The following is an 18,946-nucleotide window of genomic DNA, read 5'->3' as shown; positions in this document are numbered from 1 at the left end:
AATGCAAATGCCATGAAACGGTAATTTTGTCAGGGTACAATGTGTAATTTATGATTCAGCTTCAAAAATATTCTTTCTTAGAGAAAAAGCAGTGACTTATTTATATTGCATTTGGCAAAACTGTCCTATTAAGATTTTAAAATTATTTTATTAAGTCAAAAAGCATCATATTTAATATTCTTCAGTATGTCGTTGGACTCTGTCCAATTTCATTATTTTATGTTTACTGATCAGAATGATGTTTTGATTTAAGTTCAAGATAAATCAGAGGTACATGAGTCATTTTTATTTAAAATACTTAGACTTATTGAGAATTTATTTGGAAGGTACATTTTGAAAACAATTCTTTTTAAATTTTGTTTTGTTTTATTTGGGGGGTGCTGGGGTTTGAATGAAGAGCATCTTGATTGCTCCATGCACTCTACCACTGAGCCCCAAATCCTGGCATATCTAAATCCAAATATGGAGCATAAATGTAAGACGAAGATTTTATCTGTGTCTTTCAGCTCGCTCTCTCTCATCTACACGGGGATCTGGTTGCACCAAATATTCATTTCCTCATTCTTCCTATGCCACTTCTTGTCTCCTCTGCCCCTCCCCATAGCAGAGGTACATGATGAAATCTCTTTAAAAGCAGAAAAAAAAAAAAAAAAACAACGATTCACAAATGCTTCTCCACTCTGCTTATCTGTATAGGCCTGGCCTCCGTTCCTCCATAGCTAAGTTCCTTGACATTACACTGCACTGACTTCTTCCCCTTCTGGGAACACTTTAGTATGCAGCATCTGGCTCTAACCACACCACTGGAATGGCCTCCGTCTCATCAGTCCTTAGTACATTTTGCCTCTTCTAGTAGGGCATAAACTCCTTTAGGTCTGATATCATGTCCGAGATTAATTCTTTTTGTATTTTCTTTGTTTGCACTTGCTGACATTTAGCAAGTTCTCAATAAATATTAATTAAGTTAACATCTTGCTTTCATGCCTCACGAAACTCACAGAACCCATTCAGATTGGAGAATGAAACAAGTAAATGTCTTTTAGTTTGGTCTTTTTAATATGGATCTATTAGGATTAACTACTTTTTGGAACCAGAGGCATCCTCGTGTATCTCCCATTTAATTAATTAATGATTTGCATTATACCTGTGATGTTATACCTTTCATGTTCTTCTTTCTTGGGGGTTTGGGTCAGAATTAGATTTTATTGGAACTAGTCCTAAACCAATATACAGATATTTCAATAATCATTGCTATTTACATTTTATAGAATGTTAGAGTTTACAAATGACTTGGACCCATAGCCTTGAGTTTCATTCATGATTCTAATGCACTTCATTTGTCTTTTGGCTTGCTACGGGAACCATTCTATAAGGCCCTTTAAAATATCCTTGGGATAAATAAATGGAAGGAAGAGCAGTAGAGTAGAGGAAGGGTGATAAGGAGAGAGAGGAGAGGAGGAAAAGAGAAAGCACTGGGGACTGAAATAGAGCAGATTATATCCCATGCATGTATGATTATCTCATAATGAACCCCACTGTTAGGTATAGCTACAATGCACTGATAAAAACATTTTTTAAAACATTCTTGAGAAGGCTTCAAAACAAAACAACTCAAAATTTTCCCCAAACAAAAGTAAAATTTGAAACAGAATCCAGAATTGCACAAAGCATCTTGAGGAACTAAAGCCATTCCCAGTTCTTCTCAGTGCCTTTCTAGGATGACATTGTAGGAATCCCTGCTTTATAATCATGGGCCAGACACTGGTGGCTGAGTAAGATCCAGGTTGATGAATGTCTGCTCTGATGAATGCAGCAACCCTGCCTTAGTCGATGATTCTCTGTTCTTTTAACATGTGGGTGCACTTTTTTTTTTTTCTTTCATTCTGCCAACTTCCCTCTGAAGGTCAAAATGTAAATAAAAACTGCTAACTCTCACTGTATGTAGTTATCATAGTTAGAGTACTCATAGTAATTTCTATAAATGAGAAATAAATATTGCAACAATGTATTAGTTTAAGTCACGATCACACTTTTCTTGGTCAAATGGAGTCACAGGTTTGAATTGAGAGCGCCTTAGTTTAACAAAGCCACTACTGCACATCAGTAGGATGTTGTGTTCTCTATTTCATGTGACAGACTGGCTAAATACCTGGCAGGACACATGCCTGGACAGCACATTTGCAGGTGAAACACTGTAGTCCTGTTGTTCTGCCACACTGGACCATCTGCTGAAAATTTCCCTTGTTTATCCCAGTTTTAACTTAGCTGCGATATACACTGGCACACTCCAGCAAAGGTCATAACCAAGGTATTTTGAATGTTATTTTCCCATTGCCATCTGTTATAAAAAAAAACTAATCAGAAGACTGTAGTAAAACATTTTTAGTGAAAGAATTGATGTCGGTGACCTAATCTCCAACTTGCCAAGTAGAGAGTTTTATATTTGGTTGAGAACTAACCATTAGTGTGACTTTCCAAATATTTTCCTAGACATTTTCTAAGCCTGGAAATCCCTGCTGTCCATTCACCAGCAGCTATGCCTCTTTTCTCTTTACAGTCTCCTTTTCTGTGGACATAGTGCCTCAGAATCTCTTAACAACCAACCTACAGCATCCAGAACTTGTATACCTTTCTCATTATCTAGAAGAGAAATGATCTTTATTATTTACATTATCCCTCTAGAGTGTATAATATATAGGCCTGAAAATTTCCTGATGCATGATATTTCACAGCATTTGAAGTTTCCATACACTCTCAGTCCTGGAAGAATTATGTATATTGATTTTAAAAACATTTAAATCACCTTGTATCTGAAAATAATAGTGTGAAAAATTAAATGATAATCTTGGTACCCACCCCTGCAAATGAAAGATGAGGAGAATATTTGTATTCTTTTTAAAATCTGAGACTCAATCAAACTTTTCTGAATGAACTACACCTGAAAGTATATCATTTTCTCTCAATTGTATTAACTCCCCTAAAGTGGTACTCATATTTTAGCTTTCCATGTAACATTTGTCTGGCATGAATGTGGACTTCCACGTGAGCTCAAAGGGCAGCAGGTTATCCCATTTCCAACAGGGAGACTTTCTTTTTTTTTTCAACAGTCTTCACTCTGCATTTCCACTGTAAAAAGATAATCAAGGTCTGGGCTGTGTTTTGTTCTTGTTTGTGTGTTTTCTGACTGTCTTTATGTGAAAGAGAGCTTAAGTGTAATAAAGTGCAATAGAAAGTTTGAAGTTATGTGGAGTTACGTATCCCATATTAAAATCCCATGTTAGAGATGTACCTCCTTTTTCAAAGGCATCCTTGTGCTGGGGCTGCAGCATGGATTTTATCCTTTGTTTTAGCTTTGCACCATTGTTTGGTTTTTACTGTTGTTGTTTGTTTGGTGGTGCTGGGGATTGAACCCAGGGCCTTGTGCATGCAAGGCAGGCACTCTACCAACTGAGCTCTCTCCCCAGCCCAACTTTGCACCATTGTAAAATAGAAGAAATGAACAAAAGAAATGAACTATGTTCCCTAATAGTTTTTATTTAAAATAAGGGGAGCACATGCCAACCATAGGTTGGTCAATCTTGGTCAAGAATTCAAACTGGAACAAATGCCAGTTGTCCTTTAGTGCCGTTGGGCACTCAGAACACGTATGGGGGTACAAAACATTGTTCTAGAACCCTGTAGATTCACTGTGCTTCCTTACGTGCCCATTTTTACTTTGAATAAGTTTCTTTCATACATTGAAGCAGCACATTTGACTAGTTATTAACTGGACTAACATTTGTTTTTAAAAGTGAGCTATTAATGTTTGTTTCTGTACAAAGATGTGCTTTTACATATATCGTTTATATAGGCGCCTGTGTGGGTTTGGAACTGAAAGCCAGGAGTAATTTTATAAGCAGGAAACTGTTTACAGCACATATTGGAAACAATAACTGTAATTATGACCGCGGTTGCTCCTACAGAAAGTGATGAGCATGGCTTTCGTCTCCAGCTGTTCACATCCTGAGGTTTAAAGCTCTTGAGGTTTTGGACATGGACTCATAACACATAATTTGAGGCACTTACAAAGAATAAAAATCCATCCAATAATAATACCTAGATTTTCAACTTTTTTAACACTACAACATAAACAGAATCAGTCAGCTGATAAAAACTGCACGGGCAATTTAAAACCAACCTCTTATAAATGTCTTCAAATTGTTTTGCTTTAAAGTGTGGATTTTTTATTTCCTGTCTTAATTTCTTCCCTATTAAGCCATCTGCGTGAGACCTTGGTAATGTTTGTCTTATTTCAGCTCTCCAAATCATGGAGACCATTTTATAGGCATTTTCTTTGAACATTATGACGGTCATACATTTAGGAGCCCTTGATACAGTAAATCTCCCTTTTTAAATGCTGGGGCAAAGTCTGGGCTATGGTTTGGAATCACAGCCACATATTCCTTATGTTCTCACACAATGAATATGAAAGCTGATATCTTAATAGTTAGTTATATCCAGACACCCCTGCAGCAGCCCCTGGTGGGACCACACCACTGCCTTCCTCAGCCTCCATGTCCCACATTTCTTAGCAGCCACACTGAGTAGGAGTCTTTCTTTTTCAATGACGAAGCTGGGCCAACACCCTCAATGTGATGTGGAGATTTGTGTTACTTGTTTTGATCATTTATTCAGATTTTAAGCATTTTTAAATTTTTTGATAAAAATTGTTTTCATCAAATATACCATATAGTTCCAAATAGTTACTCTCCATATAGTTACTCTCATTTTCTGCATGTGAACCTACAGCACACTGTTGACAGACTGAAATTTTTGCTAAAGATTTAAATAGAACCATAAAGAAGAAATGATTGAAGGTAAAAGAGATTCTACATTTCTGAATTCCTAATCCAAATGTCTCCTTATGGTAAGCCAATACCTGTCAAGAAAACATAGATTTGTAAAATCTTTTATGAATTTTAAGGCATTTCCAAGGATGTCATACATTAAAATTGGGATTTTTATCTCAACATGTGTAGCACACATCTTTCTCTGAGTAAGAAGGTTGTTCTGGAGAGCACAGTTCTGAAACTGCTTCCTCCAAAGTTCAACAAAATGTGCATAAAATAAAACATGGGCAATTTCCTAGGAATTACCCAAAATGTTTCTTATTAGGTTATTTGTCAAATTCTAAGTTAATGACCATTGTCATCTCAAGTTAATGATGAACAACTTTCCCTATGACTCACCATTAACATTAACATAATCATCAGTATCAGCTTTGATACAGGAAGAAAGAGATTTTAAATAATAAATATTATTTTACATCAAGAGTTTGGATTTTTCAAACACATGGATTATTACCACTTTGATTTCTTCATTTTTATTTTTAGAGGCTTAGTTATTTCATTCAGGTGTCAGTATTAAAAATAATGTGCATATGTATATACACGTATATTTATATATACACACATTTACATATTTGCAGAGAGAGAGAGGGAGAGAGAGAGAAAGTGAAAAACAAATATAACATGTTCATAGTTCGGGAATTTAAATGGATTATCTCTATTTCACAAGTAAAAATTACCCCGTGATTTAGACAAGTTACAAGCTATTGAAACAAAACCAGTAACAGAATCCAGTTCTTCTGAGAGCTCTCCAGGGTTGTTCTCATGAAAAAATGAGCAAAGTAGAAAAGAATCAAGGATCCAATAATAACTGGTAGGCAGTAAGTGTAATAATGTGTGCTAAGCATATATCTTTTTTCCCAAAACTCTCATTTTAGGTAAAATTATAATCAAAGTAATGCAGATACAATAATAGATTATCATTTTGCCTATCTAAAATACCAGATAAGACATTGCTAATGAGAACATTTATTGCTGCTGAAGGTGCAACCAGTTGTACTGATTAGAGTACACAGTGCTGCAGGTTTTCAAAAAATCAACCTTCGAATGCATATCAGGATCTGTAACGTGTCCACACCTTGCAGTCAACTAATCTGTCCTAAGACACAAAATACAGAAAAGCTGGGTGCTCACAGATGAGCCTCAGAGCACTGCTTAAATAAAACAGTACTCTAAAATGGCCCCGTGTGGAAAGAACGGAATTGAAAACTACAGGATACCCTCTCATGTCACTCTTCAAAGAATGTTTATAGGTGCATTCTTATAGCATAATGCTATTTTCCTTTTTTCAAAGGAAGTAAAGTAAAATTAATGTTGAACTAATAGTAGAATTTCTATTTTATTTTAAAAATTTGCATAAAAAACTAAATGTTAATAAGCATTAACTATAGGAGATGGATTTTATTTGAATTTTAAAGCGTCAATGATTTCTCTGTGTTTTAAATGTTTAATGTACATGTGTTACATTTACAATTAGAAATAAAAGATTACACACACACACACACACACACACACACACATGCACACATCATTTGTTGTTTTCACCCAATCTTCCTCTCTCTGGAAAACTGCTTTTCTAAACAACTTTTACAAGAGGAATCCAGAAAGCTCAGTGTATTTATTTGCTAGGGATGCCATAACAAAATACCACAGACTTCAAGAAAGTCTGCTTTAACCAACAGAAATTCATTTTCTCACAGTTCTGGAATCTGAAAGTCTGAGATCAGGGTGTTGTCAGAGTTGGTTCCTCCTGCGTCCTCTCTCCAAGGTGGCCACAGAGGGCCTTTCATCTTTATGCTGAAATCTTTGGTGCCTCCTTGGGCCCCAGTCCCATTGGATGGGGGCCCCACACTAGTGAGTCCATTCAACTTTACCTCTTGAAACTCTACATCTCCAAATACAATCACATTGGGACATTGGGCTTTAGCATATGAATTTGGGGATGGGGTGTGTGATACATTCAATGTATGAGACTCACCATTTATTTAACATGCCCAATGTTGAATAGAGAGGTGAGTAACACAGAGTTCCTGCTTCCAGAGAGTATTCATTCTTATGGGAGAGATGGAGAATAATAGACACATAAAAAAGGCAGAAATACTGTGAAATTTTTAAAGAATGGTAGGATGCTGAAGAGTGGCCAGTTGAGGAAAGACAGGTTGCTAAATTAGTCTGAGAGATGGAGGGAGGGTCTCTCTGAGGAGGTGAGACCAAAATGATGACAGCTAACATTTAACTGTGCTACCAACTGCTGAGGAATCTGTGCTTAAATTTGCATGTGGCTGAGGAGGCAGGTAGAATTTTGAAGCCTCTCTGAGTGCGGAACGACACTTCCATGATGCTGTGTGAGTCTGAGAACCCAGTGTAGAAATCTTGAATGTCTCCTGGGGAGACACGTTAGCCCTAAGTACTTAATCTTGTTGTTTAGGCCCTGGCCACAGAGGTGCACCTTTCATGGACTCCATGGCCACAGAGATGCACCTGCTGTGGACCCCGCAGCTATGGAAGTGTGTCTCCTGTGGAAGCCATGGCCACAGAGATGTACCTGCTATGAGCTCTCTTGTAACCATGTCTTTTCATTGCTCATAATCAAACCTCAGTGAAAAACACAAGAACTTGACTGAGTTATGGAAATGGTTAACCTCCAAGTCTTCTGGCTTCCTTTGCCTCTCTGATATACATTTAAAATGGTTATTCACCCACCCATTTTCTCAAAAGGGAATTCAGGCCATCTGAACAGAGTGGAAATTATGTAGACTAAATACTTCAGCAGAAATGCAGATAACAACTCTGTTCATCTTCTGCTTTAAGTGTAATTTTAATGTGCAGGACAGAACAATGACCTTTTGAGGAGATATGAGCTTTGCTTTTCTATGTGTGTTAGAAAATAATTAGGCATTTTGCTATCGTAACTGCTGTAAAAATATGTAACATTCTTTTAGGCATGATTATTTTACTAGAAGTACTTTTTAAGTCCTGAGTACAGTAATAGTATTTTTTCTTCTCCTTTGATTGCCTGGAATCCATAATACTAACCAGCATCTGTAAGGGGAGCCCATTGCTTGCCAAGTTACTCATCTCTTCTCTGTATCACCTGCCATAAATGCATTCCAGGGATTTTGACACTGGCAAATAGAAATGACAAATGCATCAGTTTAGACCTTAACCTCATGTGCTTTCTGTTTAAAACACACAAAACTTCTCTTGAACTTTGCAGTTGTGATTTAAGCTATTATATGCTGTCAGCATAATGTGTCTAACAGTAAAATAATTCTAGGTCTACAGACTTTTTCCAAGGTTACCTTCAACTGGAAAGGCATGAAACTCCAAGACATTGTTTTCATTTTCTTGTACTGAATAAACTAAATGTCTTTCCAGTTCTTCACCTTCGATGCCATGGGTTCGCCTTTTTATGTATTAGGTTTTGTTTTGTTTAAAATATATATGCATTGGCCTGAGGATATAACTCAGCATGTACAAGTCCCTGGGTTTAACCCTCCCAGCACAAAAAATTAAAATAAAAAAAATACATTTTTGTATGGTACCCTTGAAATAATGTTTCAGCTTCATAAGTCTCATATCATGGTGTTTAAAAGTTTCAGCTTATCATTGACTCAATTCCAAAGTTGTCAGAAATAAATTTTCTTCCTCTAGCTTCTCGTAGATGATGAATATATTTCATGAATTTAAAACTATCTTAAAACAATCACAAAAATAGCCTGTAACTTAAACATGTGCAAGACCTTCTGCCCAAGTCAACAGTGATTTCATACATACCTGGCAGGAATGTTTGCTTTATCCCTGAAAAACAGTGATCCTCCTACTCACAAGCATCACTTTACTATGAAAGGCCAGAGGCCACCCATGTCTCTTCTCTTTCACAGACTTCAGCACTGGGACAGGGGTATGGTGAGAGGGAAGTCCTAGAAACCCAGCTTGTGTTCCACAGCTTTTATCCCTTTCCTAAATTAGAACCTGGGCACCTGTGTGCTGTCATCACGGTCCTACAGTCATTGTCTGTGGTCCATTGCTTTTATTTCACACATCTTGCACTTGTCTGCCACTAACGTACCATGTATTTTTGCTTTGTGAGATAGGGATCATTACCCCCACTTAATAAGTGAGAGGAGGGAAGCTAATAGAGTAAGAAAATTCGAAAGGATGATTCAAACAATTAAGTGACAGAGTCCAGATGTTAATCAGTGTACCCTTGGCTCTAAACCCCTTGGTTGATCCCACAACCAACTGATGTCCACCATATTCAATGTGAATGTTCAAATCATGACTGAAAAGTTATGGAAATGTTCTTGAGAGATTCACTAGGGAAAGGAACTCCAACATATACCTTACTCATATTCTGTAAATTTTGGAACATATTCTTACTACTATATTATCCTACATTGAAAATGAGCGATGTCTGTAGTTCTAGAATAGAGACTGGAGATCCTTTTGTCACTATCCTGAGAATAATCAGTGCTGATTTTAATGAACTAGCGATTATGTGGAGGGAAAGTTAGAATGATACCCTCGGTTTAAGGGCAGTATCATAGACAGCAACTTACTATAATGTATGTAAAGTGGAATTTTATGTTACCACTGTTGAGCTACATCCTGTTCACAGAGTTTTAAGTGAATTTTTCTGTTTGTATCATCACCAATGATAGAATGAATACCTCAATGAAGATGTTGATGCTAGAGTTATTGAGTATGAAGATAACCGGCCCCTCTTAGATATGTTTCTGCAGAAGCCAATGGGTTTACTTTCCTTACTTGATGAAGAAAGTAGATTTCCCAAGGCCACCGACCAGACCCTGATAGGTGAGTTTCAAATCCAGTATGACTGTTTGACTTTATGAATACAGTGGTGTAATCCTGAATGATTTTTTAAATGATTTTAATTTATCTGGGAGAAAATAGCTGTCACAAACTCTGCACAGCTGACTTTAAAGAAGAGAATTTGGACCAGTGAATGTTTATCATACAGTGATAGATATGGGATTTCTCTTTACTTTATGGTAGAGTCCCCATCACAGAATCTAAGGTTAGAAGTGATCTTAGAAATTATCTAGCCCAAAATTAGAAATTGGTGGGCAGAGCAGAAAGAATTCTAGAATTTGAAAAGATAGCTAGCAGGCAGGAAACAAATTTATCTGTGATGTTCCAGCCATTTATTTAATAGAGACAAATAGTCTCAAGTTCTTAATAACCTCTAAGTTACAGTACATTAATAAATGCTCATGATAATAATCCTGAGTCATCAAAGGAAGACTTAATGTATTCATTTTTTTCTATTTGAAAAGGCAGAGATGGGTATAGTATACTTAAGATGATCATCCAAACAGCTAAAATGGAAATGTCATTTAAGTTTTAAAAAGAAAATACTTTAGAGTTTTCTGGTAACTGAAAAAGTCATTTTTTAAATGTGGAAAACCATATTCCCTGATTATAAAAAATATTTATTATGTATAACAAGTACTTGCAAAAAATAAAGATTCATATTTTTTCTTATTTACTTATGATGATATGCAGAGCCTGTTCCTTAAAATTAAGTTCATGATATTGCGTCTTCTTGACCCCCTGATTGGCATATTCTCTCCTCTAATTGGGCAATACTAGAGGGAAAGAAAAATAACCCCAATGTTGTGGGAAAATGAATTCATAGCAGTCTTTAGATATCAAAATGTTCCTCTGTCAATATCATCAAGATGATCATATTAACCAAAAGCAATCTACAAATTCAGTGCAGTCCCCATCAAAATACCAATGAAATTCTTCACCAAAATAGAAAAAAAGTTCTAAAATTTGTATAAAAGAATAAAAAAAACCAAAATTGCCAAAGCAATCCTGAGCAACAAGAGTGAGACTGGAGGCATCACAACACCTGATCTCAAATTATATGACAGAGCCACAGTCACAAAATCAGCATGGTACTGGCATAAAAACAGACACGAAGACCAGTGGAGTAGACTAGAAGACACAGACACAAATCCTCTTCGATATAGTCATCTGATCCTTGACAAAGGTGCCAAAGCATACGTTGGAGAAAAAATGCCCCCTTTAACAAATGGGACTGGGGAAACTGGATAGCCATGTGTACAAAAATCACCCTGCACAAAAATCAGTTCAAAGTGGATCAAAAACCCAGGAATTAGATCAGAAACAGTGCTAGAAGAAAATAACAAGGTAGTGCTCCAACACATCCGTGCAAGCACTGACTTCCTTAATAAGACTCCTAATGCTCAAGAAATAAAACCAAGAATCAATAAGTAGAATAGAATTAAATAAAAAAGCTTCTGCACAGCAAAAGAAACAATTAAGAGCAGGAAGAGAGAACCTACAGAGTAAGAAAGAATCTTTGCCAGCTACTCTTCCAATAGGGAATTGATAACCAAAATATATAAAGAACTCAATACCAAAAAAAAAGAAAAGAAAAACTAATCACCCACTCAATAAATGGGTGAAATATCCAAAGAGACAAAAAAAAAGTGAAATACAGATGGCCAACAAAAATATGAAACAATGTTAATACCCATAGCAATCAGGGAGATACAAATCAAAACTACATTGAAATTCCATCTCACCCCAGACAGAATACCAATCATCAAGAATATAAATAGTGATAATTGTTGACAAGGTGTGGGGGGAACATTGTTCAAGGAACTATAAGTTAGTTTAACCACGTTGGAAAGCAGTATGGAGATTCCTCAAAAGACTTGGAATGACCCAAGATTCCCACTACTTGATATTTATCTTAAGGCACTGAAATCAGTATACCATTGTGACACATTCATACCAATGTTTATTGCAACACATTTCACAATAGCCAAATTAATGGAACAAGCCTAGGTGCCCATCGACAAACAAGTGGATTAAGAAAATGTGGTCTGTATACTCAATGGAGTTCTGCTCTACTCAGTCATAGAGAAGAATGAAATTGTGTCCTTTGCTAATAAATGGATGGAACTAGAGAACAGCTCACTAAGTAAAATAAGTCAAACTCAGAAAGTTAAGGGTCAAATATTTTCTCTCCTATGCAGAAGCTAGTGAGAAAAAAGGAATAAAACAGGGAATCTCATGAAAATACAAAGGAGGGCAGTAAAGTAGAAGTGGAGTAGGGGAAAGGAGAGGGAGGAGGGGAGGCCAAAGGAGAAGAACTGGGGAATAAAGTTGAGCAAATTGTTATGTGCATGGATGAATATATCACAGTGCACTCCAATTTTAAATATAACACACCAATTAAAACATGAATACATGAATAGAAGGAAGACCAAGAGGATAGAGGAAGGGGATCAGGGGAGAGGAGAGAGGGAAGAGGATAGTACTGGGGATAGCAATGAAGAAAACTATGTTATATGCATTTGTGAGTATGTCAAAATGAGCCTGTTAGGCATAACTACAGTGCACTAAAAAAATTTTTTAAAGTTCCTTCTAGAACTTGGAATGGAAAGTTCTCTGAATGCATTAAAAAGTTATAGAAATTTCACTGCCTTTATGATTCTATTGTGTTCCTTACATAACCTATAGCTCCTCAAATACAAAGGACGGCCAAACCACCCACATTTTGGGTTCGTGGCTTGGCACGAAAACTCTTTCTCACAAACCTCTTTGGCCAGTCTCAAGTAGTTTCCTTCCTCTGGACCAGTGGTTCTCAAAATGTAGTCCCCAAACCTGGAACATCAGCAGCACCAGGGGCTTATTAGAAATGTGAATTCTTGGCTCCCTCCCCAGACCCACTGAATCAGAAACTCTGAAGATGGGACCCAGCAGCCTGTATTTCAGCAGACCTTCAAGGTGACTCTGATGAGTGCTAAATTTTAAGAACGGCTCTAAATCATAATGCACTGGTAAAAATTCATTATCACAAGTTTTGCTTTATTACTTATAATTATATTCTAAATCTACACATATGAGCTATATAAAATCTTCTGTCTTTGTTCACTGTACATTGTGGTTGAAATAAATGATTCTGACTATCAGCATTCTTCGAGGATTTCCTACATGGTTGATATTGGAGTTCAATTCTTTTTTCTACAGAAAAATTTGAGGGTAACCTGAAATCACAGTACTTCTGGAGACCCAAAAGAATGGAACTTAGTTTTGGAATTCACCATTATGCAGGAAAGGTAAGGACTCTTAAGCATTATGACTGAGTTTATCTTTAGGCTTTTATCAAATAAGAAGAATAGACATGAAAATTATGGTCCAAAATATTCAAATGTGATTATGATGAAGTGGCTGTTTCTGCACCTGCCAGGTCCTAATTCTGCTCTCCACCTTCCTACAATCTGTCCTGATCTTTGCCACTTTGCCCACCAGTCAGGATGGAGGCCATGACCACTAAAGGGGAAAAAAAAAAAAAAAAAAAACCTCCTCTGATGTTATAATTTTTGTAGAGGAATTTTTTATTAAGAAGCTAAGGGGGAAAAAAAGTTGATATTTTGAGTCTATCTTCCTGCTCATATTATCTGCCATGGGTGATTAGCTGTCAATGGTGACCCTCTCCCTCCTTTTTATTTTTTATTTTTAAATGGAAGTTGAGGATCTTTTATATAAACTTCCCTTTTCAGACTTTAGATCTTTCTCCCCGCACTATAGCCATTGTCTTTCCTCCCTTTCAGCAAGAGAAGGTGCCAGGCTGGAGACACGTTAGATAGCTGAGATGGCGTAGAGTTGCTTAATGGACTGTTTTGCAGTTGAAGGAAGAGACGTTCATGCATTGATAGAGACGCATTCACACACCAGAGCCAGGCTCAAATGTGTTGTCCTACACCCAGAGATGTCCATTTCCCTTTGTGGAGAATAATGGGCCATTCCCTCACAATGATGTCATACATCAAGAAAGAATGTATAAAGTGAGAAATGCATTTTAAAAAAAATTAAATAACATACAACTACTACCAGTCTAGTCTAGCAATTTCTCTGTTAGTCCATGTTCCACAGACTTGTGTTGTTAGAAACATTTAACTATCAAAATCATAACCTCTCTCATGATTTTTAGCATGATTTTCTAAATAAAACCTCTTTTTAAGAATGAACATCCATGAAGACTCGCCTACGACCATTTTTGTCCAGTGTATTTTAACAACTCTATTATTCTATTCAGGCTGCTTACAAGAATACCACAGGCTGGGGAGGCTGAAACAACAGAAATTTATTGTCTTACTGTTCTGGAGACTGCAAGTTCAAGATCAGGGTGCTCCTAGCAGGTTAGCATCTGATGAGGCCTCTCCCCCTGGCCTTCAGACAGATGCCATCTCACTATGTCCCCACAAGACCTTTTCTCTGTACCCAGGCAGAGAATTTTGATATGAATTATGAAGGAACATAATTCAATTCATAACAACAACCACAGTGAATTATCCTTCAGAAATCTTTGAAATACATCCCCCTCTTAAAAGTCTAACATTATTTAGAAGTTCCAGTAGCACAAACACCCACAGCGTGTTTAGATGCCATTGCTGCAAAGATAAAAAAAATCTACCATGGCCACCAGTTCAATACGGGTGGATCAATTATCACAGAAATAAGAATGCCTGCTAGACTCAGTGTGTTTCCTTTATGCTGCTCTTGCCTCCAAACAGAGAAAAGAAACATACCAAATTCCCAGTATAATGGGAACAACCAAACCTCTTTGGTCATTTCAACCCACGTAAAATCAGTAAGCTCATCTTTTTCTCTTAGATACACTGTAAACCTGGTGAGGGTCGTTTTCCAACCAAACCATAAGGGATTACTTTTGTCATCTTTGCACCCCGGCTGCTCGGTACAGAGTAAGCTCCTTACATATTTACTGATGATGATGTCAACGTGGGTGGTGCTAATTGTGATAATTGCAACAGCATCCTTTATCCACAGGTCCTCTATAGTGCAAGCGGGTTCTTAGCCAAAAATCGAGACACTCTTCCCACTGATATCGTGCTACTTTTGAGGTCATCAGAAAACAGCGTCATTCGACAACTCGTTCATCACCCTCTCACAAAAACGGGTAAGGCAATTTCAATTCACTGAGAGGGGTCCTCAGGGACGCGCCAAGTAGTTTCCGTCTCTGTGACTTTTGAGACTTTAATCCTCAACTTTGCATGTTACCATATTTCACCTCATAATTATCACAAATTTCATGCCTTTTTCTTTTGCAAAAAGTGGGGTGTAACCATTATATGAAGCTTTTTGTTAAAATTATGCTGATATTAAACATTTACTACCGAACTGTGTGGGGTGCAAGATTAGAGTGCATGGAAAACTTGTGAATCACACGTGAATGCGGCGGCAGTGATTCTGAAGTAAGATGCAGTAGTTTGTTTTCACCTCACTAAATATCATCTGTTAAAATCTTCTGCCCCAGATCCTCTGAGGAAAACATAAATATGAATCTAAAAAAGCTAGTGTTTGAGTAAAGAAAAGTTTGAGGCACTCATCAGAAAATATAGTGGTGTTCTCTCTGCTCATTAGGAAAGTTTACTCTGCTCAGAATAATTCAGATTTACCTGCCTTTTACAGGAGGGGGGCAACTTTATAATGGTTCCTGGAGTCTCTTCAAGTCGCCTGAACTCTCTTACTGATTAAAATGTCACATGACTTTCTTCCATCCAATCACACACATCCTTACATTTGTGTTTACACATGAAAAAATATAGTTTGGGATGCTTTTTTTTTCTGGAGTTCAAAATTATTCTCTGAATTTTTTTATAGTTTTATTGAGGTATAAAAGAAATGTTTAACCAGTAAAATAGGATGAGTTTTTACATATATAAACACCTATGCAAGTATCACCATGATGAACCCATGAAGTCCCAAGTTTTCAATTCTGCAAATATTTCAACAACATTGATAAAAGTACATTAAATAGGTTGGAAATCATAATCGAGAGCATATGTGTGTGTACATATATATATTTTATATATGCATACTTATAAATTATATTGTATATTATGTACTTTATTTAAATTTATACAGGTGCCCCACATCTGGGACAATGGGACAAAATTTTAACAGTTCATCGTCACAAATGATGCTTCTGCACAGACCTTTTTAATCCTTCCCTCTGCTCCTCCCTGCCTCTTCCCAAGTGTTGCAGCACCATTTCTTGAAAAAAAATCATTCTTTTCCCTCTTGAATTGCTTTGATCCTTTTTTAAAAATTTTTATTTATTTATATTTTCACAGACTGCATTTTGATTCATTGTACACAAATGGGGTACAACTTTTCATTTCTATGGTTGTGCATGATGTAGGTTCACACCATTCATGTAATCATACATATACATAGGGTAACGATGTCTGTATCATTCCACAATTTTTCCTTCCTCTGCCCTTCCCCTCCTCTCATTTCCCTCTACACAATCCAATGTTCCTCCATTCTTCTCTTACCTTCACCCCATCCCATCACCTGTTATGTATAATCAGCCACTTATCAGAGAAAACATTTGGCTTTGGTTTTGGGGGATTGGCTTATTTTGCTTAGCATGATATTCTCCAACTCCATCCATTTACCTGCAAATGCCATAATTTTATTCTTCTTTATGGCTGAATAATATTCCAGTATATATATATATACATATATATATACACACACATATATACCACTGTTTGATCCTTTTCAAATGGTGTGTGTGTGTGTGTGTGTGTGTGTGTGTGTATCAGTCTATTTCTGCTCTTTCTTATCTTAGTGTCATTGGTATTTGTCTTTATACCAATTCCACACTTCTTGATGACTGTAGCTTTATAAAAAGTCTTGAAATAGACTAATTTCGTTACCCAGTCTTGTTCTCTTTCAGAGTTGCTTAGTTAATGATGATTTGTTTGCTTTTCCAGATAAATTTTAAAATGAGTTTGACAATTTCAACCAAAACTCCTGGTGAGATTTTGATTGGGATGCACTGAAGCTATAGACTAATTTTGTGAGAATCAAGACCTTCCTAGTATTAAATCTTCCAGCCAATGAGCACCATGTACTTCTCTGTTTATTTATGTTTTCCTTCATTTCTCAGCATTGTTCTGTACTCATCCATATACAATATTACACATCTTTCATTGAATTGTCAGTTAACATATCACATTTATAATGCTATTAGGAATATATTTTTAATTCAAAGTGTTCCCCTTAAAAAAAAAGTTTATTTTTGTATACTGATCTTTTTTGCCCTAACACCTATTAACCTCCTTTATTAGAAAAGTGTTTCTGGTTTTGGTTTTGGATCTTGGGGGTGTATGTGTGCATGTGAATTCCATCTGATTTTCTTTTTCCTTTTTGTGCTTGACTTAAATTTCTTTTTTTTTTTTTTACGATTTTTAAAATTTGTTGTTCTAGATACACCCTGACAGCAGGTGTATTTTAACATACTATACTTACATGGAGAGCAACCTATTACAGTTCTGAGACCATCTTCGTGGTTGAACATGATGTGGTTATGCTGGCTGCGTATTCACATATGAACATGGGAAACTTGTGTCTGATTCAATCTATTGTCTTTCCTGTTCCCATTCCCCCGCTCCCTTTCATTCCCCTTTGTCTAATCCAATGAACTTCTATACTTCTCCTCTCTGCCTTCCCTTGTTATGGGTTTGCATCCACATATCAGAGAAAACATTCAGCCTTTGGTTTGCAGGGATTGGCTTATTTCATTTAGCATGATAGCCTACAATTCCATCCGTTTACCAGCAAATGCCATCGTTTCAGTCTTCTTTATGGCCAAGTAATATTCCATTTCATATATTTACCAAATTTTCTTTATCCATTCATCTGTTGAGGGGCACCTAGGTTGGTTTCATAGCTTGGCTATTTTGATTTGAGCTGCTATAAACATTGATGTGACTGCGTCACTGAAGTATGCTGACTTTAAATCCTTTGGGTATAAGCTGAGGAGTGAGATAACTGGGTCAAATGGTGGTTCCATTCCAAATTTTCTAAGGAATCTCCTTACTCCTTTCTAGAGTAACTGCACCAATTTGCAGTCCCACCAGCAGTGTATGAGTGAACCTTTTCCTCCACATTGTCACCAACATTTATGTTACTTGTATTCTTGATAATTGCCATTCTGACTGGAGTGAGATGGAATCTCAGTGTAGTTTTAATTTGCATTTCTCTTATTCTTAGTGATATTAAACAGTTTTTCATATATTTTTTTGACGATTTGTATTTCTTCTTCAAAATCCATTGGGAAAAATAAGAAGCTCAGAATACCTACAGCAATTCATAGACAGAAAAGTAATGTAGGAGGCATCACAATGCCGGACTTCAAATTATACGACAGAGCTATAGCCACAAAAATGGCACAGTATTGGCACAAAAATAGAATTGAAGACCAATGGAACAGAATAGAAGACACAGAGACAAACCCACTTAAATACATTTATCTCATACTAGACAAAGGCACCATAAAAATACATTGGAGAAGAGATTGCCTCTTCAAATAAATGCTGCTGGGAAAACTGGAAATCCATATTAGTAGATTGAAATTAAACTCCTGTGTCTCACCCTGCACCAAACTCGATTCAAAGTGGATCAAAGATCTAGGCATTCAACCAGAGACACTGTACCTACTAGAAGAAACAGTAGGCCCAACTCTCCATCATGGGATGGAGATATAAATGGGATGGCATCAAACTGAAAAGCTGCTTCTCCGCAAAGGAAATAATCAAGAGCATGAACAGAGCACCTACAGAATAGGAGAAAATCCCTCCCATACACACCTCAGATACAGCACTAATCTCTATGATATATGAAGAACTCAAAAAACTTAACACCAAGAAAACAAACATCTGTACAATTTTCTTTTTTTTTTTTTTTTTTGTGGTTCTCTTTTTTTTCCATTTTTTTTATTAAAAATCATAAATTTACATAGGGCAATGTTGTTTGATTCATTCTGTTATTTTTCCCTTCCCCCCACCCTTCCCACCCCTCTTTTCCCTCTATACAGTCCTTCCTTCCTCCATTCTGACCACCTTCCTTATCCCTAACCCTAAACCTAACCCTAGCCTTAACGCTAACCCCTCCTAACCCCCATTATATATCCTCAACCACTTATCAGCAAGATCATTCGTCCTTTAGTTTTTTGAGATTGG

The 18,946-nt window shown here is 36.7% G+C and overlaps 1 protein-coding gene across 1 annotated transcript in view; it reads left to right on the top strand.

The window, feature by feature from the left end:
• MYO3A (myosin IIIA) overlaps positions 1 to 18,946 on the top strand; it is a 224,368-nt gene that overhangs the window by 149,098 nt on the left and 56,324 nt on the right. Inside the window, 3 exon segments of the mRNA XM_079107812.1 lie at positions 9,551 to 9,704; positions 12,921 to 13,009; positions 14,742 to 14,871. Of these exon segments, the coding sequence (XP_078963938.1) occupies positions 9,551 to 9,704; positions 12,921 to 13,009; positions 14,742 to 14,871 (373 nt within the window).

The sequence above is a fragment of the Sciurus vulgaris genome, assembly GCF_902686455.1.
Source record: "Sciurus vulgaris genome assembly, chromosome: 12".
Classification (NCBI taxonomy): Eukaryota; Metazoa; Chordata; class Mammalia; order Rodentia; family Sciuridae; genus Sciurus; species Sciurus vulgaris.
This window is presented reverse-complemented; position numbering and strand designations above follow the sequence as displayed.